We start from the raw sequence: 27,115 nt of genomic DNA, 5'->3' as shown, positions 1-27,115 counted from the left end.
CAGAGAGGGGAGAGGATTCCCTGGGAGGTTTTCCTACCCCTTTGCCTTCTCCCCTGGCGTGTAGGAAGGACTAGGCAAACACGTGCTGTCAGTGAGGGTGGTGTTCCACTAGGCACACACCCCCCCCACATCCATCCAGCATCCGCTGGGCCAAGAGAGGGTACAGATGGGCATGGTGGGTGGGGGCGGGGACTGTGAGCAGCACAGAAGCAGAAAAGCAAAGCTCATAGAATCCCTCTGGGGAGAGGAGCTGAGGCGGGCTTCCTTGATATAGGTCAGAAGACTCTGGATTCCCAAACCTAGGGTATCTCGGCCCACTCTCTGACCCACGTGGAACCTTCTAGGTATAGCTTGAGGCAGGAGAGTGGGCCCAAGAAGACTTAAGAAGCTGTGCTGCCTCGGTATAGGGCCAGGCCCTGTGTGGGCCCCAAGCAGACATTTACTCTGGCTGAGACGGGGGAGATCTGACCTAGTGGTGACATCTGAGGGGCAGGGCTGGCTGGCAGGGGTGGGAGGATGCAGGGGAGGGGCTAGGAGAGAAGAGAGGGGTAAAGGCCAGGGAACCTGGGTGTGGCTCCTCCACCCCTCCCTATTCTGGCCTGCTTCCTGCTACTTGCCAATCTGGACAACACTCCAGAAACTTCTCCTGCCTCCCACAGATCTGCCTTACCCCAGGGGAAAGTCCTCTAGGCAAAAGCTCCTAGAAGGGCACTGGCAGCAGGCAGGGCACTTCTTACTGGTGAGACTGCTTATCTGGGGCTCCCTGCATTCCAGCAAGTCAGAATGTGCCAGGCCCCTCCCTGCTACCCAGGGAGGCCCTGGGTTATTTCCTTTGGAGCACCTGTTAAGTGAAATCCTCCCGGTGGGCAGACCTGCCAGCCGTAGCTGGGTGTCTGCCTTCTCAGAACTGAGAGAGTCCGCTAGTTCAGAGAAAGCTGTGCATGGTTTGGCCATAGTCAGGGGAAGGAAAGGACCAGAAGTCCAGACTCAGGCAGAGGGGAATGTACAGATGGGGATGGTGCCAGTTCGTTCCCAGGGTCTCGCGGCTCCAGCCCACCCTTCCGTGGTCTGCTCTGTGACAGGGACAGGAACTCTGTAAGCCACAGTGCTCAGCTCCCTTAGAAGTTGGATTTTTGCTAGGATCTGGCAAAGGGGCGGGGGCCTGGAAGGGACCTGGAATGGGAGGAGAGGGATGGGTACTTCCTGTTGCCTGGTCCAGGTCTTGCTATCACTCCAGCAGCAGCAGCAGCACTTGGATCCAACCCCAAGGTCCCTGTCTCCCTCCTCTGCCGTGCCCACTCCATCACAGCACCCCCCACTCAGAGGCCAGAGGAGCAGCAGGAGGGTCTTACTCTGGAGGCCCGAGCACTGGCCCCCCTCCCTAGACTCCAAACACTTCATGTGTTTCTTCTCTGGCTTTAGCATCTCTTTTCTGCTCGTTTGGCTTCTCAACGGTGGCAGAAACATTTCCCTGTATTGAATCTCCTCTGTGCGCAGCACCCATGGCGGCCTCTGTCTCCTCCCGTGCCCTGACAGCGCCCTGACAGCGCAGCTCCATTCGCGAGTCTCCTGGGCTAGTCTCCCTCCGCCCCATGAGTCATCACCCCCAGAAGGTAGGGGTGGTGTCTGCCTTTGTCTTTATATCCCCATGCTTGGCACCAAGTAGGTGCTCAGTAAGTACTTGCTGAGGGAATACATAGGATTAAACATGGCCGTCTCCTCTTTCCTCACAGCCGGATTTCTTCTATCTGTGATCCTCCTGGTCAGAGGAAGTGCTTGTCTGAACCAGCACACATCTAATCCCCCAATCCAAACCGTTGAAGAAGACCAAGACTCCGCCTTGAGTAAGCTTAACCTGACAACTCCCAAGCTCTCAGAGCCTTCAACAGTTGGGGCTTTGCGCCCTGGCTTTTCACTCTTTCCTATCTTGGGGTGTTCGCCGCATGTTCAGACACCGCTTCCTTAAGACGGGGCTCCTGATTTACCTCATCCCCCTTCTTAAGACCTTCATGCTCCTGTGGCCCCTGAGAGCAGAGCACAGGTTCGCATCTCAGTGAACACCTGTTGGTTCACAGTTGGAAGTTGCTCACAGGAGACCCACACTTTCTACGGAAAGGTCCAGATGACCAACAACAATAAAATACGCAGGCTCATATTTCTAGAGCGGTTGGACATGCTGTGGTGTCCTGGGAATGTCCTTATTGAACCTCCAGAGCTGTCTAATGAGATCTTTACTGCTGCTCTTTCCGTCACTGAGGCTCAGAGTGGTTAAGTAATCTCCCCAGGTTCTCACAGTGACGAAGCAGCACAACCAGGCTCTTGACCCGGCACCGACTGATTACTGAACCTGAGCACACTGGCATCCCTGAGAGTAAGGCTGGGGCTGGTGCAGGGCGGTCAGCGTGGGTCCAGGCAACATAGGGAGGTTGACATCGACTTCTTTCTACATTGCCCCTCCAGTCCTTACCTCCCAGGGCCTCGCTTCTCCCCCGCCTTGTGCTCTGCAATCTCTCTCTCTCTTTTTTTAAAAAGATTTTATTTATTTATTTGACACACACACACACAGAGATCACAAGTAGACAGAGAGAGAGAGGGAAGCAGGCTTCCCACCAAGCAGAAAGCCCAACGTGGGGCTCGATCCCAGGACCCTGAGATCATGACCTGAGCCGAAGGCAGAGGCTTAACCCACTGAGCCACCCAGGTGCCCCTACGCTCTGCAATCTTTCCTCCCTGTCCCCTGTTTTCTCATCCAGGAGGCATCCTGGGAGCATGGTGGTGGGAACCGGTGGCACCCTGAGCCTGGAGATGGCTAGCTCCCTCGTCCTGCAGGAGCAGGGGCGGGGTTAAGTTGGATAGTGGTGAGGTGGGGTGTGAAGGGAGGGACAAGAGCAACAAAGATGAAGTGAAACGGGTAAACTGAATTAACTTTTGGGTAAGCGCTCCCCACAGCATGGAGCGTTGAATGGAAAGCACTGATAGCAGGGGAAAGGATTTCTCCTTTTGGAAACTCAATGCACGGGACTGATATGAGAGGGGAGGGTGTCTACCCTCAGCCCCCACGATAACTTCAGCTGGCACGGGTGACCAGAGACAGGTCTGGGGTGTCAGGAAGTTTTCAGATAGGCTTTTATTTATTTATTTATGTTACAGGATGGGGAGGGGCAGAGGGAGAGGAAGAGAAAGAATCCCAAGTAGACTCCCCGCTAAGCTAAGCCGAGAGCCCCATGGGGGGCTAGATCCCATGATCCTGAGATCATGACCTGAGCTGAAATCAAGAGTCAGATACTTAACCAACTGAGCCCCGCAGATGCCTCTCAGACCGGCTTTTACATATAAACAGAGCAGAAGTAGAAGCAGGCTAAAAATAAGGTGAAGCTGGGGATTTAAGTAAAATATAAAGGTGAACTTTCCCAGCTCAAGGATTCTGCAATGAGCTTCTAGGGGAATCAGAGAACTTCCCCCTGCCCACTTGAGCAAGCGAGTTAAGAAGCTGAGAACATTAAACACCAGTGTGTCTGAATTGTTTCACCTTTTACTGGCTGACTCTAGAAATCTTCTCAGCTGTTTCCTTTTAAATTAACATCGAATCAATTACGTTAACTAATGAAGAGATTAAAGTCAAAAAACATCTTGGACTCTGATTCATATAGCACTCCCCAGGTCACAGTCGCCTGGGTCAGCTCTCGGCATTCCCTGTCCACTTATAAAAAAGCCGATGAGTCAGCTCACAGCACACAGGCAATCTCCATCCCTTAGCCACCTGCACACTGTGTGCTCTGAAGAGCGGGCGCCGCGGGTGGGGGGAGGGGGTGCGGTGCTGTGACTCACCTGGTCCCCAGCCCCGCCCAGCACTAGCACCAGCAGGCTCTCACACTCTCCGAATAAAAGACAGACGGAACACACCATGTCCGTTCTCACCTTAAAATGCACTGTTCCACACCTGGAGATTACGTTTTGAAATCCCTATCATTTTCAAGTGAGAAATCTGAACTCAACAGTAAACCGAACAAAATATGAATTTTAGTGTTAAAATCTCAGTCTCCTCCACTGCTGGTAGGAAAGTAAAATGGTGCTGGCATTCTGGAAAACAGTTTGTCAGTTTCTTAATAAAACGAGAGCATACACTTATTTTGTGCAACCCAACAATCACACTCGGGCACTCTCCCGGAGGGGTGAAAGCAAGACCCACACTAATGTATGTGAATGTTCATAGGGTTAGATTTAGAAGAGTTAAAAACTGTAAGCAACCACGGTGTGTCTCAACGGGTCCATGGTGAAACCAACAATGGTACGTCCATGCCATGGAATACGATGCAGCCATCGAAGGAACTACTGACACACACAACTTGGGCAGACGTCCAAGGGTGTTATGCTGTGTGCAAGAGGCCAGTCTCAAAAGGCCACATACTCTGTGACTCCATTTATTTATATAACTTTTTAAAAAAAGATCTATTTATTTTAGAGAGAGAGAAAGAGAGCAAGCATGAGCATGGGGAGGGGCAGAGGGAGAGAGGATCTCAGGCAGACTTTGAATTGAGCGTGGAACCCAACACGGGGCTTGATCTCAGCACACTGAGATCACGACTTGAACCGAAACCAAGAGTCAGACGCTTAACCAACTGAGACCCCAGCCACCCCTGTTTATATAACTTTTTCTTGAAATAACAAAATTATAGAAAATTATAAAGGCTATGGGAGACCTCTCTGAACTATATTCGCAACTGCCTATGAATCTCTAATTACCCCAAAATAAATGTTTAAAACGTGCATGTTAACACTAAAGAGTCTAAAATAAAGCAACTTTGGCAAAGATCTGAACGAGCAGGCTCTGGGGGCAGAGCTGGTAGGGAACATGCAGACCCTCTTGCCACCCTAGTTTGTCACTGTCGTTACTGCGAAAGAGCCTGAGCTGACCCCCCTGCTGCTCTCCAGACCTCACAGTGGGAGCTCGGTGAGCAGGGGCTGGAGGGAAGGACGTGAGTCTGCAGACACCACCAGTGTCCACCCTGGGCCACCCCCGTCACAGACTACATCTGAATCCAGGAATGGATTTCACTTGCTCATTGCCGCTTTTCCCTGGCCTGAGCTCCTGGTTTTAGGATCCACTCTCTAGACTCATGTCCTTAGAAAAACATATGGCTGTCTAGGATGCCTCAGGCCCCAGAACTGAGAATCTGCTGGGACCCCAAGGCCTAGTGCTCCCTGGTCAGCCCCAGTGTGTAGTAGCGGGCAGTGTGGCCAGGTGACCAGGGACAGAGAGGTTCCTGGTAGGCTGATTCTCACCCTCCTCTCCAGCCCAGCATATCTTCTGCTCCGTGGGATCAGAATCAACCAGCCAACTTGATATTCTCCCTCCTTCCCTGTTTACCTCTCATCCCTGGCCCCAGATACGAGGCAGACATACTTGAGTCTACAGTCTGTGCTAGGAACACTCACTTAAGAAAAAGATGATGCCAAATAGCATGTACAGAATCACTCCATTAAATACAAACGTATGTGTGTATATGCACATGAATATGGATTATATTATTATCCATAGGTATAGATTATACTTACTTCTATATATATTGTCTAAATATTCCACAATGAATAAGGATCACTTGTGAATTAAAACTAAAATTGTAGGGGCACCTGGGGGGGTGCAGCCGGTTCATGGTCACAATCTTGATTTCGGCTTAGGTCGTGATCTCAAGGTCCTACGATCGAGCCCCGTGTCAGCCTCCCTACTCAGCGTGTGGTCTACTTGAGATTCTCTCTCCCTCTCCCTCTGCCCCTCCCACTCATGCTCTCTCTTTCAAAATAAGTAAGTAAGTAAGTAAATAAATAAATAAATAAATAAATCTTTTTAAAAAACCCCTAAAATTGTAAATAAGGAAACATCAGACAAGGCCAAATGAAAGGACATTTGCAAAATAACTGATCTCTATTCTTCAAAAGTGTAAAGATACAGACTAAAGGAGACGGAGGATGTAAGACTCCCAAATGCAATGCTGAATCCTGGACTGGTAACTGGACCAGAAAATTGACACGAGGGGCACCTGGGTGGCTCAGTGGGTTAAAGCCTCTGCCTTTGGCTCAGGTCATGATCCCAGGGTCTTAGGATTGAGCCCCGCATTGGCTCTCTGCTCAGCAGGGAGCTTGTTTGTGCCTCTCTCTCTGCTTGCCTCTCTGCTTACTTGTGATCTCTCTCTCTGTCAAGAAGATAGATAAATAAAATCTTAAAAAAAAAAAAAAGAAAGAAAAATGGCATGGGGGGGCAATCAGCACAATTTGAATGAAGTTTATTAGAGCAGCTGACCAATGTAAGTATCCGTGCTGATTTCCTGACTTTGATAGTTGTATTGCCCAAGATGTGGCCTTTAAGGGAAGCTGAGTAAAGAGTGTATAGGAACACTCTGTCCTATTCACACAGCTCTGCTATAAATCTAAAATTACCTCCAAAGAAAAATAAATGAGTAGAACTGAGCCAGTGACAACGTCCCACCTCCTAGATACTTAAGGCTCCAGAGCATCCGCCTTCGCACACGGAGCCCGACCTCTTGGGGCCGGGTGTAGGCGATGGGCCCATCACGACAAGGTTATCCCGGGTGTTTCTGGGTTCTGTAAGCCCCTTCCCTCCAGGCTCCTGCCTGCTGGGCTCTCCTGGACTCCAGGCCTTCCCTGTTCTTGGCCCCCGGCCTGGAAATCCAGCCTGTCCTTTGAGGTCCAGCACCAAATTCGTCCCCTCCATGGTAGGTCTGGACCCCTCCCTGACTTGACAAGGTCAGATTGTCTCTCCTTGCTGATGCCACAGCCCAGGACAGTCACTGCCTCAAACACATTCTGACCGTGAAGGAGTGCTCAGGAATCTGTCTCTGGCATTCAGGGAACCTGGGAGGGCAGGGTCCTCCACCAGGGGCTTGCAAGATTGGCATAAAGCCTGTGCTCAGTATGCAGTGGTGGCCTGAACCGCAATCCTGGAGATTCATGTGGTTATTCTGAGGTGAGGGACACGCCCGGGTCCGGGCACAGAGAACTCGCGAGAGCACTCAGATGTCATCAGCCTGGCGGGATGCCTGTGCTCATGCCCTCCCCCACTCCTCCCTGCCCTTGGGGGGCAGGCTTGGCAGAAACCTGCCTCTTGGGTGGGGTTTTAGCCAGAGCCACCCAAATGCTGGGTGCACACTGCCTGGTGTCCCTTTCTTGGTGCCATCCATGGGCTCACTTTAACCTGTTTGCCACAGGGTCACTCCCTCGGTCCCAGCCTTCAGGCAGATGACGAGAGAGGGCTGGTCACATCAGATTGAAAGCTGGAACAACCTTCCACCTTCCCCTCCCAGGCCTGGGGTCAGCACTGCCAAATTCAGAGCCAGTAAGCATGTCACCCACAAGCTAGATATTTTAGGATGTGTTCAAAACACAAAACAGACTCCTTTGCCCTGAATGGTTCCCCAGAATTCAGTGTCCCTGTGAGTAGAAAGGGGATGGTGGCGGCTGGCTCAGATGGACACCGTGTCTACAGAGCCCGGAAGACTGCCACATGCAAGAGCCACTCCCAGGCCCTGGCCGGGGTTCGAGCGGCAACCCAGTTGCAGGGCATCTCAGAGAGTGTCACACAGTGACAGGTCCCCGTGTGCCCCAGGGGTGGCTCACACAAATGTTTTATGGCAGATGTTGTCACAAACTACCTCTTGCACAGAGTCTACAAGTCAAAGTTCAAAGTCAGCGCACATGACTATTAATCCTGTAAGACCTCCTCTTACAGAAGGAAAGACAGAGCCACCCCCCCACCCCCCCCACCCCCGCCACACACACACACCGTTTTTGAACTTTAGAAAAAGCAGAAACAAGTAAGTAGTTGGAGAAAAGACATCATAGAAAAGTCCATTGCCAGCATCTCTCTGAGGACCCGGGACACTTTAGCAGCATCCCCTTACCCCTCACTGGCCCCTCCGATCACCAGAGCTTGTCACCCACGGTGAGTGGGTTTGTTTTGGAAGCAGGAAACCCACCCCATATTGCAGGAGTTGGGAGGAGCACCTGGAGGGATTAGGGACCACCCCGGGTGCGTCTGGTGGGGGAGACCAGAAACCACAGCAGCTAGAGCCCCCGTCCCCCTTTCCCAGGGAGTGCGGCTTCTCCCCGGCCCTCCCCTTCCGCAGGTGACCCACGCGGCAGCACTCACCAGCTCGGGCAAGAAGAAGGCATAGGGGATCGTGATGAACAGCAGGAACCCCAGGGGCACCTCGGGCGGGGCGTAGCTGGTGGGGGGCGGCAGGTCCGGGGAGGCCATCTCTCGCCCGCTGCCCGGTGCCCTTGGCTCCGCACGGCTGGCCCGCGCTGCCCGTCAAATATCACCTCCTGCCCGACACACCCATCGGACGTCGCCTGGGAGGAAAAAAAAAAGTTCCAGCCGAGCAGGTCCTTCCACTGGCTGCAGCCAACAGACTCCTCAGCTAAACGCGAATGCGGATTCGGATTTGCCTCCGATGGGCCCTGGCTCCCAGGGCAGAGACACTGAGGCACTGAGGCCAGGGATCTCTTTCTACCCTTTTCCCCCTCGGGAATTTTGAATCCGGGAGCGGATTACTCCAGGGATGCCAGCTACAGCCACCACCCTTCCTGTGGCCAGAGTCTAGGCGAGGGCCACCTGCTAGGACCTACTATGAGCTAAGCGATCCGCAGGCAGACTCTGGCGCTCCCCACAGCCACGCTCAAGGCGATATCATCTCTTTCCCAAGTGAGGAGGGGAGAATTTGTTAGGTTTAGTTAAGGTCACGAAGCTGGTCACAGGCGATGCTGGGTCTTAAATCCGGCCGACCCTGCTGCCTGGGTCCCTCCTTCTTCACTCGTGGGGGCCACCCTCTGTCTCAAACAGGGAGAGAAGCCGTCCTCGCTTCCAGCTCCTGTCCCCAGGAAACAGGCGTTCCCTTCTCTCCCGGCATCCCCTTCGCCACCGTCCGCTCCTCTCTGCTCACACAGCAGATGGAGGAGTTCTCGCTCCCTGGGAGAAGTCCACCCCAGCAGGCACCTGAGAAGGGCTCAGTTGGCTGGGTGCTGTCCCAAGTTTGAGCCTTTCTTCCTCCCTGCTACGGCCCCCAGTCAGTATCGCCAGGAGCTGGGCTTGGGGCCAGGCAGTTCCTTCCTGCCTCCCGCCCACCCGCTGGCCACGCAGGGGGGCTGTGACCCAGTGGCCAAGCAATTCCTCTCACTCTAAAGACAGGTCCTGGAGACTTGAGGCCTCTTCTCCTCTACCTTAGAGTTGACCATCTGCAGAAAGGCCTGGAACCCCAAGAATCTGCTCGGGGTGCCTGGGAATGGGGTCCTTTCTCCCTGCCCTCCATGGTCAGTTTCGGCCCCAGGGAAGTCCAGTTCGGAAGATGCTCCTTCGTGAGGAGGGGATGTGGGAAGGATCACCGTCCTGGGGTCACTAGTGTCTTCCACAAGAGGCCAGTATCTGTTCATCAGCAAGAGCTGTGCATTCCAGGGCCTGCCCTGCCGGGCACAGGTCAGTCAGTGGAACAGCCAGCTGGGTCTTTGCCTGGTCTAGGGACAGCGAGCGGAGAGTGGGGTTTTGGACAAATGAAGCCCAAAGCAAAGCATTGCAAGGAGAGGCGAAGAGCACACTGACTAAACCTCAAGCCAACCTGGTCATTCCCTCTTGTTAGGCCCGCGGAGACTGGGGGGAAAGTGAGGCCCTCATTCCACCTGCCATCTGACCCCACCTCATTCGCAGGATGAACTCAAGCTAAGTGAGCATTGCCTCAGGAATCCCACCTCTTGCCGCCTCTCCTGCAGGTTGTATAAGCTCCATGACACGCTTCTGGCCTGTAGGATGCTTGGACTTGACCACTGACAATAAATACGGCATCCTGGGAGCAGCTTAGGGAATGCAAGAAGGAACACGTGGTCCTTAGGCACAGTTCTCATCTATGAAGCAGCGGGAATAGTAGAACCTTAGATGCTGACAGAGCCTGAGCCAGTTTCACTTCCCGAGGCAATTAGTGTATTAAGAAATGAAGATGGGGAGCACCTGGGTGGCTCAGTCGGTTGAGCGTCTGCCTTCAGCTCAGGTCATGATCCCAGGGTCCTGGGATCCAGCCCTGCATCTGGCTCCCCGCTCAGCGGGAAGCCTGCTTCTCCCTCTCCCACTTCCCCTGCTTGTGCTCCCTCTCCGGCTGTCTCTCTCCCTCTGTCAAATAAATAAATAAATTCTTGAAAAAGAGAGAAAGAGAGAGAGAAATGAACATGGAGGCTCTTGGGGGCCCAGTCGGTTGAGCGACCAACTCTTGATTTTGGCTCAGGTCACGATCTCAGGGTCGTGAGCTGGAACCTGGAATCGGGCTCTGTGCCTAGCGTGGAGCCTGCTTGGGATTCTCGTTCTCCCTATCTCTGCCTCTCCTCCCCTCTCTCTTGCACTCTCTCCCTCCAAGAAAAGAAAGAAAGAAAGAAAGAAAGAAAGAAAGAAAGAAAGAAAGAAAGACGAAGATGTGACAAAAAGTGTTTATAAAAACCTGGGCATATTTTCAACATTTTACGTATAACCAAGTGATGCTGTATCATCTGTGACAAAGAGTAGCACACTTGACTTAGGCAGTTGATGAGAAAGCTACAGGATTCATAATGCACCCCAGGGAGCCAGAGCCCCCCCAGGGACAGCAGTTTAGAGCTGTAAGAACAGCTGCAACTGGGAAGAAATAGAAAACAGCTCACGCGTTCCTGAAATGGTTCTGATTTTTGTATCGTATTCCTGGAGGAGGTATCACAGAACGCTCAGGAGGCACTCCCGACGGCCGTCCTGCCGACATGTGTTTCAGAAGGAGGCAGTACCCCAGATGCAACAGGTCTGGCTGAGTATCAGCAAAGGGCTTCAGATAATCAGACCACGTGATCAGCGCAATACCGTCCCCAACCCCCTAACCACTGCCCCACCCCCAACCTTGCCTAGGACAGCAGGGTGCGAGGAAGCTCTTGGAAATGATTCTTGGGTCATGTTTTCTGACCCCTGCTGGGTTGTTGTTTTTTTTTTCCCCTTCTTTCTTTTTGGATCGGTTTTTATACTTCTAGCTTACATCCCAGGACACTTCTTAACCAACATACTGTTAAACATTCTATGTAAAAAGTTATATTATCTGAGAATGTATTAGGAAATAAATCTTTTTCACAGAAAAGCTCAAAGAAAAATGAACAAAAGGACACTTCTGCCATGCTTTCCATGCCATACAGCAGATTTAAGTTTTGTGTAAGATAATATTTTTAAAGTAACAATAAAATTGTGAAGCATGGTGAAGAGAAGCATCTCGGGACTATGGGTATATAAGCCCTTGAAGACAACAAGGTCAGCAGTCTGCTGTGAGGCTGTGGGGGAATGCCAGGGCGCAGGAGAGGGGTCTTCCAGACTCTTCTGCAAAGCGCCTGCTGGTTTCCATTTCCTGGACGGAGAATTGGCATTAATCTTGAAAATCACGCAATAGTCTTCAACGCTCCTGATTCCTGTTATCGTGGTGTCCATGCTCTCTTTTGTTCATGAGGGTGGGTTAAAGGGGATGATGCATAAGAAAGCACTTAGGACAGCTCAGGCATATGGCAGATGCTTAGTAAGTACTTGCTTATTTTTCTAATTCTAATCCTAAAATCACTTCTCTTCTGGCTTTCTTTCCTCTCCACAACAGAACCTCTTCTGTTCATACTTCCACCCTGATTTTTAAAAATAGTTTCACAAAATTGTTTTTATTGGTGCATAATACCCTTATAGAAAAAGTACACAAAACACACAGACCATGAAACTGCCACCCAGGCATAGTATGTTGCCAGACTCCCAGTCATTTCTCCCGCCCTCCTCCTGAATACCTGCTCTCAAGCCGTCTTAACCCTGTAGGCTGGTTTTGCCTGTTTTTGAATGGATTCCTTTGTGTCTGGCTTCTTTCATTCCTCAGCCTGAGGTCTCTGAAACTCATCCATCTCTGTGCCCTGCTGTGGCTCATTCACTGCTGCCTGGTGTCCCACTTTATGAATATGGTAAACTTCATCAACCTGTTGTTTTTTGGACATTTGAGGGTTTTTTTTGTTTTGTTTTGTTTTTGGGACATTAGAGTTCTTTCAATTGGGGTTCTAATGAAGAACAATACAATGAACAATACTACGAACATTCTAGAACATGTCTTTCAGGGTATCTATGTATACTTTTTTTTTTAAAGATTTTATTTATTTGGGAGAGATGGGGAGAGTGAGTGAGCATGAGCAGGGGGAGGGGCAGAGGGAGAAGCAGACTCCCCACTGAGCGTGGAGCCTAATGCAGGACTCTATCCCAGGACCCTGAGATTATGACCTGAGTCAAAGTCAGATGCTTAACCCACTGAGCCACCCAGGTGCCCCTGGGTCATGTGGTGTGTGTTTTTTGCAGATGACGTCAAGCTATTTTACAAAGTGTTTTAAACTATTTATATTCCCACCAGCAATGTATGCAAGTACTGTTGCTGGTAACTGTTATCTGCATGTGTATTATAACACACTTGGTGTTTACATGGTATATATTTTTTCCAGCCTTTTATTTTGCTTCTCACTCTTTTTACTTTAACTTTTACTTATGTTTATAGGGGTTTTGCTGTGTACGTGATTTTGCTGTGATCGTGATTTAAATGGGTTTTTTTTCTTTCAAAAATCCCTTCTGAAGTCTGCTACTTTCAATAGGTTTAGACTTTACATTGAATAGAATTATAGGTTTGTTTGGATTTAGGTCTACCATTTTATTTTTTTGTTTGTTTGTTTGCTTTGTGTTTCATTTCTTTGCTTCCTCTTTCCAGCATTCCTTTGGATTTGGGGAATATTTTTAGTGTTCCACTTTAACTCGTCTACTGAGTTTTGACTACGTGTCTTCGCACTGTTTATTTTGAAGTTTGCTCCAGGAGTTATACAATATTTGCAGTTAACTTTCCAGTCTACTCAGAATTAATATTTTGTCACTTGAAAGGGAGGGCAGAAACCTTATGACCATATAGGTCCACTTTACCTTCTTGTTTTCCAGTCACAACTGTCGTTTGTAGTGTGTATATGCAAACATTTAAACTCAACCAGACAATGTTATGACCTTTGCTTTCAACTATCATACAAGTTTTAAAGAACTTAGAGGAAAAATAGAGTCCGTGCAATGAATGTTTTCTGTTTGGTTATTGTATTTATTCCCCAAACTTCAATTCTGTTCTTTTTGTATTGTTTATTTCTCTGATGAGACTATCTTCCTATATATTTCAAGATTTGCCTTTATTTCTTGGAACATGATTATAATAGTTCCTTTAATGTCTCGATTTTAACTCTTGTGTCATCCCAGAATTCTCTCTTGGTTGTCCTTTTGTCTTTTTCTTTGGGAGATGTGGTGATTTTCCTGGGTCTTCAAAAATCATGTAATTTTGGATTATATCTGGACCTTGGGAATACTGTTAGGAGATTCTGGTCTTGTTTAAATCCTACACAAATGTTGATTTTTTGGTTTATCAGGCAAATGCCTGCTTAGGTTCCTGCTGCAAGTTGCTCTTTGTCATCTCTGGGCTGTAACCCCTGACCAATGTTTTCAAGGTTTTGCAGTGTGATTCCAATGTGCTCAGTGTGTGTGTGTGCACATGTGCACTATTCCAGGACTTGGGACCAATCTGGGACCCTGGAGCTCAGTTCCAAACCCTTTAGTATGCTGTGTAGGGTCAGTTTTGGGGTTATCTCAGGCATTCGTGGGCTATTTTAAGGAATTGTTTTCTCAAGCTCTCTTCTTTCCATGATTTCTCCAATGTTTTCCAATTCCCAGGAAACCCTGCTCACCTCCCCTCTCACCTTGGTCTTCTGGCTAAAAAGTCAGGGTTTTAGTTTCTCTACTCTGCCAACACACCCACACCCACACCCACATCCACACACCCCAAGAGACAGAGGGACAGAAACCAGGACAGACAGAGACAGATCGGGGGGGGGGGGGTAGCATCAGGGATTTCCCCCCAGTGCTCTTAGGAGCCCCATTTCTATGGTGGGAGAGAAGGTCTCCCCTGAGTCTTCATCACCTGTCTGGCTGCCACGGCCTTTCACCACAACTGTCACTAGATAGCTGGGGGCTGGGCTAGGAAAGAATGAGAAAAGCAAATAGAAACCTCTGACCAGGAGGGGCTCTCTTTCCCATCCCTCAGACCGAAACGGAGGGCTCCTTCTGCAGATAGGTTTAGTTTGTAAGCTGTGCATAGTTCTGGTTTCACGGTGTCTCTGAGCCAAGCCTGGGGATAGAAGAGGAAAGAAAATGGGTAAGTCACCACTATTCTCTATTGGCCCGGAACCAGAACTACACCAGCCTGTTCGGATTCTCTGAACAGCACTTATCCCCACCTGGTGTTTTTCTTGTTTATGGATTCATTGGCATATTGTTTGCCTCCCTGCCCTTCCCACCCCTCCGTACGATGTTGGCTTCAGGACAGCAGTCTTGTTCATATTGAAAACTGCCAAGAACACAGTTGGCGCTCAATAAATGTTTTTGAATAACTGGGTCTACACTTTCAGTCATAACGACTCTGGAGACAACTGCTTATATTTCTGACTCCTCTGCCTCAACCTCTCTGCCCGTTGTCTCATCCATTTTTCAGAAAAGATTTACTGGTTGCCTGACAGATAAGGAGCAGGCCAGGAGAAAGCTAGAGATGGTTGGGGACAGGAGAGCAACTGTAGCCACTTGGACTCTTCCCATTGCAAGGGTTAGGAGAACCATTCTAATGTAAACAATGGAGGGAATATATTACTTTAGGCAAGTGACAAGTTCAGAGGGAAGGCTGCCTTCAGGTGAGGCTGGATCCAGTGACTCAAACAATGCTTCCGTGGGTCTAGATCCATTCTGCCTGTCAGCTCCACCTGTCACAGCCCCTTCAGTTGGCCTTGTTCTTAACCTTGTTCAGTGCTACCGCCACCTACACACAGCTATAAACTCTCTCTCCCTGGTGGCAATGTTCCTATAGCACACAGTGGCTTCGAGTCTCATCTGTCCCACTACACCAGGCAGCAGATGAAAGTGCTCTGGTGAGTAAATCTCCTGGGATTGATTTGCTCTCTGTTGGTCCATTCCCCAGTCCCCTGATTGTGACAGGGGAATGGGACATGCTGATCCACTTGGGGGCCACCAGAGCCCCCCTGGAGCTGGGATGGAAGGTGCATGTGTGCGTGTGTGTGTCAAGGCGGTTCCTCTAGAAAGAGAAGAAGCATAAAGCTACCAGGAGAGAAGCATGCGGATGCTGGGCAGCAAAAGCTCCAGCTGGCTACTACAACTTTCCATGGCAGATAAAGGCACACGGCTCTTCCCCTTAATGCTACAGGGACGCACATACCCCACTAGCTCCAGTCTCTTGATTCAGACACAGCGGGACTGCAGCGACTACTGTCTCTACAAATAAAGGTCACCTCGACTTTCAGATCAGGGAGTTAGCATGCACACGGATAGGCCCCCACTTGGGGGGGGGGGCTCTGGTTCATGCTGTCTCTGAGGCCATCGGGCAGGATAGAGTCTGGATCCCAGGATCTGTGTGGGCTCTGGGCAGGCATGGAACTCGTCAGGGCCAAAGGGTAGCTTCGGGGAAAGAGGAAGGACTCACTGCGACAGAGATACCTACCTGGAGGCGAGCTCAGAAAGCTTGGAGCCTTTTTCAGCTATCCCCCAAAATGGCTTCTTTGAAAGGACAAAGTTCTGCAAAGTTAATCTTTGCTGGCAAAGCCAGACACGAGTGAGCAGGTTAAGGTCCAGTCTGTCTCCCGAGCATGAGGAATAGACTAAGTGATAGACACACTAGCAAAGTCCTGAAATTGAGCTGTATTCCATTAACGATTTTCACTTTAGGTTGCTGCCTACAGACCTGCGCACCCTCATCCGGTGCCATGGGGGAGGCAGACAGTCCGAGGCCACCATTTTCCTCAGTCAGAAGGCTCAGCCCTTCACCTGCCACTCACTTAGGGCCCCACCTACCTTCCCTCTCCACATCTATTTGACGACTATGTTCGAGTATCAGCAGTTGACAGTGAGTCTGGTGTTGAGAGATACTAGTTGTCAAACCCATGCATTCCTGAGCTGCAGAGTGGGTGACGGGAGCTCAGATAATCAGGCACACGTCCGAACACTGACTGGAATCAAGCTGGTCCCCAAAGGTCAGACAGCGGAGTTGGGGGAGAAAGGAGGCAGATCAGGAAAAATAGCTACCCCAGCCACTTACGTGGGCCTGCTGTGGTGCTATGAACAGTCTGGGCCACGGCAGTGTTGGAATGTGGTGAAACAGCAACAATAAAAAGACACAAGGAGAGGCTCTTCTAAAGGCCTGTGCTCTTCCTTCGTGGTTCTTGTGTGTGATTACTGTCTACCTCATGCTTCTTAAGTTAGGACAGGGATCGGGTCAGGGCTGCCCCCTGTCCCGCCGCCCCGCGTCCTCAAAGCTGAATTCTGTGCCTGGAGCATAGTAGGTGCTCAGGGAGTACCCGCTGAATGAATAAAGGAACGGATGACACAAACCTCAGATGCAGAGGGCCTTAAGGAAGGAGGGCGCAGGCTCTGGTTCTCTGCTTCGAGGAAACAAAACAGAAAGCAGCTGGGTGATAGCTAGCGCTGATCACCTCCACACCCCAGGAGAACCTCCCAACTTGGAAGGCTTCACACAAGAGGAAGCGGGGCCAGGTCACGGCAAAGGATATCCTATAATCCTGCAAAGTGACAAAGCCCTCGGCTGGGGGATGACACTTCCAGTTCCCTCCCTCTACTGATGAGTTTCCCAGATGCTACTGGGTTGGCAAGTTAAACCTGCTCTGTTTGCGTGTGGTGTATTTCCAATGGTTCCCTGCGAGTTGTTCTGGCCCCATACCTCACACCAGAAAAACCACTCGAGACTGAAACTGTCCCCGCTCTTCAGTCCACGCCCTGTCCCCTCACCCTCCAGCCCATGCACGCAGACAAGGGCATCATTTTTCACCTCCAGCAGATCTGAGGGATCTGACACTCAGTCACTCATAAGAGGCGGGGAGGTTGGGGGAAAGAGGGCCATGTAGTTTCCAGTGTCAAATGCCTGCCCTGCACCCCAGTGGTTCTGAGGCGCAGAGTCCCCATGGCCTCACAGGAAGGCAGCACATACGGGGTCATTTGCCAAAGGCCTGCTAATCCCCTCGCTGCTGCTCCCCCACTAAGGCTCTCACAATTAATTCCATGTTGCCAAGTCACACTCCTTGAAACAGACCCCAGGACTCATTTCCAGGATGTTTTTGGCTGCCTGACAACGTCTTCCTGTTTTGGAAGCTAGAAAGTGACATTTAAAAAGCCAGGGAGGTTTCATTATTTTTTTTTTTTTAAAAAGATTCCATTGACTGAAGAGACAATGTGGAGTCTCTCAATGGCAGAGACGGGCTCACCCCTGAGGAACTGTCATCTCCACTTATATTAACTGCCTTCATGCCTCCTTGCTTTTTGGCCTAATCATTTTTGAAACTGTTTTCTCCCATATTCCCGTATTTTCCTCATGTGTCAGAGACTATGAAATTGCTCCTATTTGACACATTTCAAATGAACACAGAAGACAGTCTGAAAACGTGTTCCAAAGAAAGCTTGTTCTTTTCATGCGTACATTTCGCTGGAAGGAATTCACCAGCAATATTTTCTTTCATTCAAAATGCCCAACCTCTGGTTTAATACTAAGTGAAGTGATTAAAAAAAATAGAAAGGTGGAATAGGGAATTAAAGATTCTACAAAGGGGCCCCTGGGTGGCTCAGTGGGTTAAAGCCTCTGCCTTTGGCTCAGGTCACGATCCCTGGGTCCTGTGATCAAGTCCCATATTGGGCTTCCTGCTTAGCGGGGAGAGTTCTCCATTTCTCTCTGCTCCTCTCCCGAGGTTGTGCTCTCTCTCTCCCACTCACTATCTCTCTCAAGCAAATAAATAAAATCTAAAAAAAAAGTAAAGATTCTACAAAAATATGACCTTTACAATGGCAAGTGACCTGGTTTCATGGTGCCTTCAAACAAGACTACAGGGACCTTAGATGAGGCAGCTTAGTGACAGAATGGGGAAAGTCCCTGCACACACTCTCACTACCTCCATTTGGGAAGGCGGGAACCCCTTTCCCTTGGAGCAGGACTTGGGGAGGCAGTGCCTGGGAAGGGGATGGGGCAGCTGTATCACAACGGCCATATGAATGGTGTCTGGACATCCAGTTGCCCACACGGCACAGAGGGGAGATAGAGAGATTTCCAGAAAACCCCTCTTGGAGTTATAGTGAAATCACTTTTTCAAGGCCAAGTTCCTTGTCAGATTTGTGGCTGGGACCCCTGTCACACCATGTTAATTTCTGAGATGAAGACCCAAGTGGGGTTTAGATTAAGGGTTTAGGGCAAGCTAAGACGAAGCTGAGGAGTTACATGATATGATGGCTCTCTACAAGTAAATGCCTCTTCTAAGGCAGCTTGTGGGCATAAGTACCTCAGTTCGTACTCGGGCTATTTAGGTTAAACTCGAATTGGTCGTTTTATTTGCACATGCAATTCCTCAACCTTTGTCCTGATGAGAGGAGTATCTTTGGTTGCAGAAAATTATACTTGATAGCTCTACTTGGTATATTAGCTGCACTGTTTACTCTGGCTTTGGACAAGGTGCTTAACCTCCCTGACCTGTTGCTTCAGCTGTATTACAGGAACAAACCGGTACCTAACTTCTGATAGTAGTTGTGGGGATTAACCTAGTTAACTGTGAACATGCACGGTAGGAATTTCATAAATGCCAGCTATACTATTACTACTAACAGTGAAGGCTTGGTACAACTCACCGGCAGTCAGAAGTTTATCTGAAATGCAACAAAACCTTTGTTCTTTGGCATAGGGGTGGGTTAACTCATTCCTCAAAGCCTGAAAGCCTTTTTTTTTTTTTTGAAAGAACACTATAATATGGACTTGAAATTGATTGATTGATTTTTAAAGATTTTATTTATTTATTTGACAGAGAGACAGAGAGAGACCAAGCAGGCAAAGCAGCAGGCAGAGGGAGAGGGAGAAGCAGGCTTTCCGCTGAGCAGGGAGCCAGATGCTGGGCTCGATCCCAGGACCCTGAGATCATGACCTGAGCTGAAGGCAGACGCTTTACTGACTGAGCCACCCAGGTGCCATGAGATTTATTTATTTTATTTGAGAGAAAGAGTGCGCACGTCTACATATGAGAGAGAGAGGGAGACAGAGACAGAGACAGAGACAGAGAGAGGAGAGGGGCAGAGGGAAAGACTCTTCAAGCAGACTCCCTGCTAAGTGTGGGGTCTGACGTGGGGCTGGATCCCACAACCCATGAGATCAGGACCTGAGCTGAAACCAAGAGTCAGGTACTCAACCAGCTCAGTCATCAGGCACCTCTGAGCACTTATACGGACTTGAAAAGGCAAAAACAGATCTCTCTTTTATATCTAATTAGGAAAAGCACTTTCAAATACTAGATTGTATTAAGTGATTAACAGCACAATTTTCTCTGGTTTCCCCTTCATTTCACAGTATAAATTTTATTAGCAATAATCATGCATTCATATATGCTAGATACTAGCCTCTTACCAGAGATGATTTGCAATTATTTTCTCCCATTCTGTGGATTTTATTTTCACTTTCTTTTTCTGAATCATTTTATTTTTTTCATCATGATGAGTGCACTCTTTAATTTTCATCCTCTATTTCTCCTGTCCCGTCTACTTTACTTAGGGTAACCATTACTTTGTTCTGTTTCTTGGTTTGTCTCTCTTTTTTCCCTTGCTCATTTATTTTCTTAAATTCCACATGAGTGGGATCATACAGTATTTGTCTTTCTCTGACTGACTAATTTCCCTCAGCATTATACCCTCTAGATCCACCCATGTTGTTGCAGATGGCAAGATTTCATTCTTTTTTATGGCTGGAAAATATTCCATTGTATGTATATACCACATCTTCATTACCCATTCATCTATTTATCGACACTTGGGCTCTTTCCGTAGTTTAGCTATTGTGAATAATGTTGCTATAAACATAGAGATGTAAATATCCTTTGGAATTAGTTTTTGTGTTTTGGGGGTAAATACCCAGTAGTGCAATTACTGGATTGTAGGGTAGTTCTATTTTTAATTTTTTGAGGAACTTCTGTACTGTTTTCCACAATGGCTGTGCCAGTTTGCACTCCCACCAACAGTGCACAATGGCTCCCCTTTTTCCACATCCTCACCAACACTTGTTTCTTGTGTTTTTGATTTTAGCCATTCTGACAGGTATGAAGTGATATTTCATGGTATTTTGATTTGCATTTCCCTGATAATGAGTGATGTGGAGCATCTTTTCATGTGTCTGTTGGCCATCTGGATGTCGTCTTTAGAGAAATGTCTGTTCGTGCCTTCTGACCATTTTTGAACTGGATTTTTTTTGGGGGGGTACTAAGTTATATCAATTTTTTATATGTTTTGGATATTAACCCTTTATTGGATATCTCATTTGCAAGTATCTTCTCCTATTCGGTAGGTTGCCTTTTAGTTCTGTTGTTTCCTTCACCGTGCAGAAGCTTTTTATTTTGATGTAGTCAAAATATTTGTATTTTCACTTTCTTGGATAATCATAAATTTAGCTTTTGATAAAATCTTGCTTTTATACAAATCTATGGACATAGTCAACTTAAATTTAAGTTAGTTGGTTTTGAAAGAGATTTTCTCTAAATTTCAATAATGGCATTCCATATAAAATGTATTTTATTGTGTTAACGCATATTCAAATTATCAGGTAAGTATTTCTTATAGAATGTGGTCTGTACAAAAAAGAATAAAGCCCAAGTGATAACGTGACAGTTACTTTTGGTCCTGTCATTTTATTCAGGTCATCAAGGAGGATCCATCAGATTCAGTGGGAAGCTGAGGGTCAAGGGCCACCACTGTCAGGCTGCGTTCTTTCTTATTTCACCCAAGAAGTCATACGTCTGCTCTGAAATGTCGAAAGGTTCGTGGACTCCATCTGGTGACAGCAGAGCTTGGAGGGCACCCTCATTTTCTTGGTTTTGCTTAAGGAAGTCAGTAATAACCTTCCACCGGGCAGCCTCTGTCTCCTCTTCTGCCCACCTGAATGGGGGCAGGAGTGTGGAATGCAGAAGAGGGATCACACAGTCATGGTAGACGAGGAGAAACGTGGCCTTCAGGAACTCTCTGTCTCTCTGTGAAAACACCACCACCACAGATAAATGTGAAATGATCCATATCGTTACTTTTTAAGTGTTAAATACTATTAACTCCGTAAACTAAAATCCATCTAAGGGGTGGGGTGGAGGGTGCCATTAGTGTGTGGCAAGGAACAGGCTCTGAACCAGCTGCTCAGTCAGGAAGCAGCACTCTCTGAAGGAGAAGCAAACAAGAGTCACTACGGGGGAGAAATGAGCTGCTCCCCCTCGGAGCCTGGGAAAGACACGGGACCAGCGTGTCTCCTAAGCTCCCCTGAGGGTGTCTCACACATTCCATCGAGGACACTGGGGTGCTGAAATCTAATTCTGGTGACAAGGGTGTGTTTCTAGGTAAACATAACTAAAACACAATGGGAAGTCCGCTGTAGTCACTTAATTAGATTACAGCACATCAGAGACAATGTCAAGTCGATGTAAGAGAAGGGTGGCATGAAATCCAGCGAAAGGAGACCCCAGGAGTAAGAATGTGTAGACTCTTTCCAGAAAGCAAGAGTGCTGCAGTATGGACACGATCAGTCTACCCCAACACGGACAGGCTGGGGCAGGACTCTCAGTGAGCACGGCAGTCTGAAGGAGAGATATCTATACACAGCAGATCCACACATAGATGCAGCACCTCCAAGCAGCCACGTGTGGGGGGGCCATTTCTACAGGCCTGAGGCCCAGCACCTTGTCCACTGCTGTCTTAGAAAAGCATTAAATCTGCCAGTTTTGGCAAAGTCAAGTGAGATGGTACAGTCAAATGGAAGTGCAAATAAGGATACAACACAATTTAACAATAAATAGTGTGTGCATCTGTGTGTATAAAACCACATATATTATGTATAATACACAGTTTATGCTTCTTAAAAATTTTTAGGAGTTTTAGTTTGCTCTCCTGTGTTCCTTGTAGATAATTAACACTTTAGACCTGAAGTCCAAAATCCATGGACCCTCTACCTGTTTTTGTAATAAAGTTTTAGAGAAACACAGCCTGGCTCAGAGTTTACACGCAGTCTGCAGTTGCCTTCGTGCTGCACCGGCAGAGGTGAGTGTATTATACCAGAGACCATACAGCCTGCAAACTCCAAATATTTACTGTGTGACTCTTTATAGAAAAAGTTGGTCAACCCTGGATCAGAGCAGTGAAGCCATTACTCACTGGTTAATGCAAGGTCTGTTGGGTAATCACCAAGCTTCTATGGTGACGTAAGCATGAGCCATACATTTTCTCAGTGTATTACACTGGTTAGGCCAATTTCCCTTTTCCTTCTCCTTACATGATATGGACTTTGAGAGCTAGAGGAATTTTTTTAAAGTAAGAGAAAGAGAATAGCCAACTAGAGACTTTGCTTAGAAACTTCTCCTCAAATAACACTCAATGATCTGAAACAATTGTTTTGATCAAGTGTTTCTTTTCACATTGGGAATTGCTCACCCGTACTCTTCTTGGAACATGTCTCTGCAACCACGATGACACAGATTAACTGGCTAAGAGGGATTATGACTATGGTTACTTTGGCTAAGACAGAGGTATTATTAGCATGTGTAAGCAAACAGTGAGCACTGCAAATATTCAGTTCAGTGTGGAAAATCACATTACCTTCTCTGATCTTTTTAATGTGCTTTCTTTCTCAGCCCATGAACTCTAAAAAGCAAATCAATACGTTATATTAATCCCAGTATTCACAAGCCTATGCCACACTTCTGCAACTTCATGGTAATTAAATGTATGGACAGGGTTAAAAACACTCTACACAGGACCCTACACGTGTAAGAAGTGAATCTGTAGGCACTTGCTGTTAACGACCAGAACCAGACCCTCTGGGCAGTGAAAGCTACCGTGGAACCATCATTATTCTTCCAAGTTAGAATTAATTTAAGAACAGTATCAGTGAAACATCAACATATCTATGCAAATGCAGAAACATAGTGCCTGAACAGTAAAATACTACTAAGGTTTTAAGTTCAGACAATATTGAAAATAGAGAACTTTGTCAAATACCATATTTCTCTGCAACTCTGTCTACGGTGATGATGACAGGGATCGGGGGAGAGAAAATGAAGTACAGTTTTGCAAACATCCCAATCTGCCCACAAAGCTTCACATAAGCTTCTTTAAAAAAATTAAAAGTAAAACAAAAACAAAAACCCAGCATTCAATTAATCCCACAGAAATATGAATTGAAGACTTTCTCAGCTCCAGTTCTGGGCAAACTGTGAGCAAGGGGGGAATGTATCCATTACTCCAGGCCTCTGTTTTGTGCCTGCCTGCAGGAATTTTCCTTTTGGTGCCTAATGTCACAGATCCCATGAAAGCATCAGCCCTTGTCTCAGTACGGAGATCCCAGGATGAAGATGACATATGGCACCAAGAACAAGAGTCTCCCTGAAATGAAGGAGATGTTTCTTCCAAGAGATCACAGGCTGTACCCCTAATGAGCCACGTCTTGGGATGGTCCCACTTACCATGATCTGTTACCATGAATGGTCAGTTATTACCATGGAAGAGCTACCTTATGAGACTGGGGTCCACCAACCTATTGACTGCTGCACCTGTGGGTCCTGGAGAGTTTGAAGAGGACCTTAGAGAGCCAGCATGCTTTACTAAACAGGCAGGTACTATTATTATTATTATTAAAATACCACCAACAAACTAAACTTAGCTAAGTTGACACTAGGAGGCTCACATACTTCATGATGTAAACTTTAAAAAAGGTATCTGGCTTCACATGACCATCACTTAGCAACTTTAGACTTAACATCTGGTAAAATGTACCTATTGTCTATTGTGTCAAGGTCCCACTTCATTTTTCACTGAGCTACCAGCAAGCAGTAAGGTGTTTCACTTATAATAACTCAGTGGTGAAGAGCAAACATGCGTGTGTTGGCGGGGGACGGGGAGGGAGTCACTACTCTACACCAAGACCTACTTCCTTCCTTCTGGAACAAACAGAAGACTCCATCTCCCAGTTCTCTGGAAGTTAAATGGGGCCATGTGACAGGTCAATGAAATGTGAGCAGAAATGGCCTATGCTCCCTCAGGGCAAAGGCAGTGGAAAGTCCAAGGACAATCCTCTATTCTCTTTTTTTTACTACATGTGCAACTGGCAACAGAGGAAGCCACTTGTTCTAGATGATGCTAGAGGAAGCGGAACCTCCACCAGCCTGCATGCTTGCATGACCATGGAGAAGGGTCCTCTACCGATTCATGCTGGAAAGTTACCATGAGTGAGAAATCAACCTGTATTAGCTACCACCTCTCAGGCCAGCTTATCCTAAGTAACAAGGTATGCCGTGAAGACAGGGCTCAAGAGTATAGGAATAAAACACTCTTTTAAAATTTTTATTATTTACTGTAAAGATAATTAACTATGGAAAAGTGATATACAGATAAACAAAATAACTCATGACCCAGAGGTCATCAGTATTACCTTTCTAGAGTATATTCTTACAGATAGTTTTATAGACAGATATATAAATGTAAATATATATATTTAAATACACTTACTACAACTCAAATGGTTTTTTTTTGCCCCCACTTGAATAATGTCTGTGCACAACTTTACCTATATGCCTTTTCTTGAGCGTTTGGGGGATCTGGACGCACCCAGAGCTGACCTGCAGTGCACTTGTCCGGGCTATCTGCTCATCAGGAAATGCGACTTTAGATGAGATTAGTGCTAAAACTCCAGATTCTAAGAGTGTTACACACCTGGAGAAAAATGCCAGCACCTACAGAGTGCCGTAGCCACAGTGAGCTCTTGCAAAATACTTGTTGAATGAATCAATGGACCTGTGTTCTGTATAATGAATAGATATTATAATACTAATGACTTTATAGAGGAAAAAAGAGAAATTCTGCATTGCCTAATGCTAGTGTCAAATGAACTTGTCTGAAATTATGGATAGTCATATGCCATTAAGTCTTTTTGCAGAAAACTTCATTGTTACTGTTGACATGCCAAACCTAGCCAAACCAACACGTGAAATCATCTTGAAAGTCTAGTAAAAGTCTTTGTTGGTGATTGCTTCTATTTCTCTGTCAGGCCCACAGGATTTCTATCTTTATTGACAGGAATTACCTCCTAGCACAGCTCACCTCCCTCCTGCACAGGTACTTTTCTGCCCATGTATCAGAGGCTTTCCGAAAGCAGAACAGATTACCCATCGCCTTCCATACACCCTCTTCATGGGCAATGTGAGACTCCGATCCACTTTGCCCACCGGTCAACGGCATTCTACAGGCCAAACTAGATCCTTTGCTTTGCTTAAGAGCAAACAGAGTCCTCTCTATTCCTTCCTGCTCCAAAACGTTGGCTCATTGCTGATCCTTCTACCTGTGATGTCTTCTCTCCCATCTCAGCATGTCAAAATCCGACTTGGCCCCAGATTTTTATTAGGTCTACCTCACCAAGAAGTTCTTATGAAATAGATTCCTGATCCTCATTTGCTGCCCTCTCTAAATCTTCAAGGACCTGAATTATACATCCCCGATGGCACTTATCATGGAATCAGAGAACTATCTTGCAGGCATAATGGACTCCTACTATTTGTTGACTCTGATATATTAAGTTCAAAATATGGCTGAAATTAGAGATCTCACAGGGTTGAAACAAATACCCAGTTGCTATTTCATATAGCAGACAGTATATGTTGAATCAAAATAAAAAATGATACACATGCCTTGATTCTTCACTGAAAGGTCAGTTGATTTATCTAACAAACCATTTTGGATTTTTGCTCTTAGGACACAATCAGTGGCCATCTTAAGTCACGGAATAAACAAGAGTCAACCATCAGGTTTCCATCATGATGTGTGCTACCCACCCTAAGTGCGTCCATTATGTCGGGCTGCTCCAAGAGCTTGGGGAAAGTAGCCAACACAGGGTTACTAATTAAATCTGAAATACAAAAGAACAAAAAAGGATTTTATATAAACTTCATCCAATGTATTTGACTGCAACAGACATAAAAACATTCATTCAGATGAAAATTATTGTGCCACATGATTTGTCGATAACACATTCTACAGAGCCTCCTACCGAGCCCTCTAGGAGGGCTCAAAGCTGTCTGCTCAACTTCTATCTACCCCTTCATTCATATCCCAGGGAGTTCTGAAATGAGTCTTGTACCAAGTAGATAGAGCTTTTAGGGTGAAAGTAAAGAAGCTCTGAACAGAATAAAACTAGAAAAATTTTGTTCTTCTTTGTTGTTTTCCAACCTCTCTTTCCTCCTTATAACTGTGGTATGATAAAGGAACTAGTTAGAGAACTTAATACAACTCAACACCAAAAAGTCAAATAATCCAATTAAAAAATGGGCAGAAGACCCCAAAGATACAGATGGAGTGAAAAGAAGGGCCATCTGTACCCCAATGTTTATAGCAGCAATGGCCACGGTCACCAAACTGTGGAAAGAACCAAGATGCCCTTCAATGGACGAATGGATAAGGAAGATGTGGTCCATATACACTATGGAGTATTATGCCTCCATCAGATACCCAACTTTTGTAGCAACATGGACGGGACTGGAAGAGATTATGCTGTGTGAAATAAGTCAACCAGAGATAGTCAGTTATCATGGTTTCACTTATTTGTGGAGCATAACAAATAGCATGGAGGACATGGGGAGATGGAGAGGAGAAGAGAGTTGAGGTAAATTGGAAGGGGGAGGTGAACCATGAGAGACTATGGACTCTGAAAAACAATCTGAGGGTTTTGAAGGGGCGGGGGGTGGGCGGTTGGGGGAACCAGGTGGTGGGTATTAGAGAGGGCACGGATTGCATGGAGCACTGGGTGTGGTGCAAAAACAATGAATACTGTTACACTGAAAAGAAATTTTAAAAAATGGGCAGAAGACATAAACAGACATTTCTCCAAAGATGACATACAGATGGACAGCAGACACATGAAAAGATGCTCAATACCGCTAATCATCAAGGACATGAAAA

General features: G+C 47.2%; 2 protein-coding genes across 4 annotated transcripts in view; both read right to left on the bottom strand.

Annotated features, from left to right (window-relative positions):
• Positions 1-9,113, bottom strand: part of MALL (mal, T cell differentiation protein like) — a 28,785-nt gene extending 19,672 nt beyond the window's left edge. Inside the window, exons 1-2 of one of the 2 annotated variants that reach the window (XM_032352798.1) lie at positions 9,011-9,113; positions 8,165-8,367 (exon numbers count right to left, since the gene is read on the bottom strand). In XM_032352798.1, coding sequence (XP_032208689.1) covers positions 8,165-8,272 — 108 coding nt within the window. In that variant the 5' untranslated portion in view covers positions 8,273-8,367; positions 9,011-9,113. The other variant, XM_032352799.1, reaches the window with a different exon arrangement.
• Positions 9,114-20,678: 11,565 nt separating this feature from the next.
• Positions 20,679-27,115, bottom strand: part of NPHP1 (nephrocystin 1) — a 55,371-nt gene continuing 48,934 nt past the window's right edge. For both annotated transcript variants that reach the window (XM_032352796.1, XM_032352797.1), the window contains exons 18-20: positions 25,993-26,066; positions 22,766-22,810; positions 20,679-21,159 (exon numbers count right to left, since the gene is read on the bottom strand). In XM_032352796.1, coding sequence (XP_032208687.1) covers positions 20,887-21,159; positions 22,766-22,810; positions 25,993-26,066 — 392 coding nt within the window. In that variant the 3' untranslated portion in view covers positions 20,679-20,886. The remainder of the gene's footprint in view (positions 21,160-22,765; positions 22,811-25,992; positions 26,067-27,115) is intronic.

This window comes from Mustela erminea, chromosome 7 (genome assembly GCF_009829155.1).
Source record: "Mustela erminea isolate mMusErm1 chromosome 7, mMusErm1.Pri, whole genome shotgun sequence".
NCBI lineage: Eukaryota > Metazoa > Chordata > Mammalia > Carnivora > Mustelidae > Mustela > Mustela erminea.
This window is presented reverse-complemented; position numbering and strand designations above follow the sequence as displayed.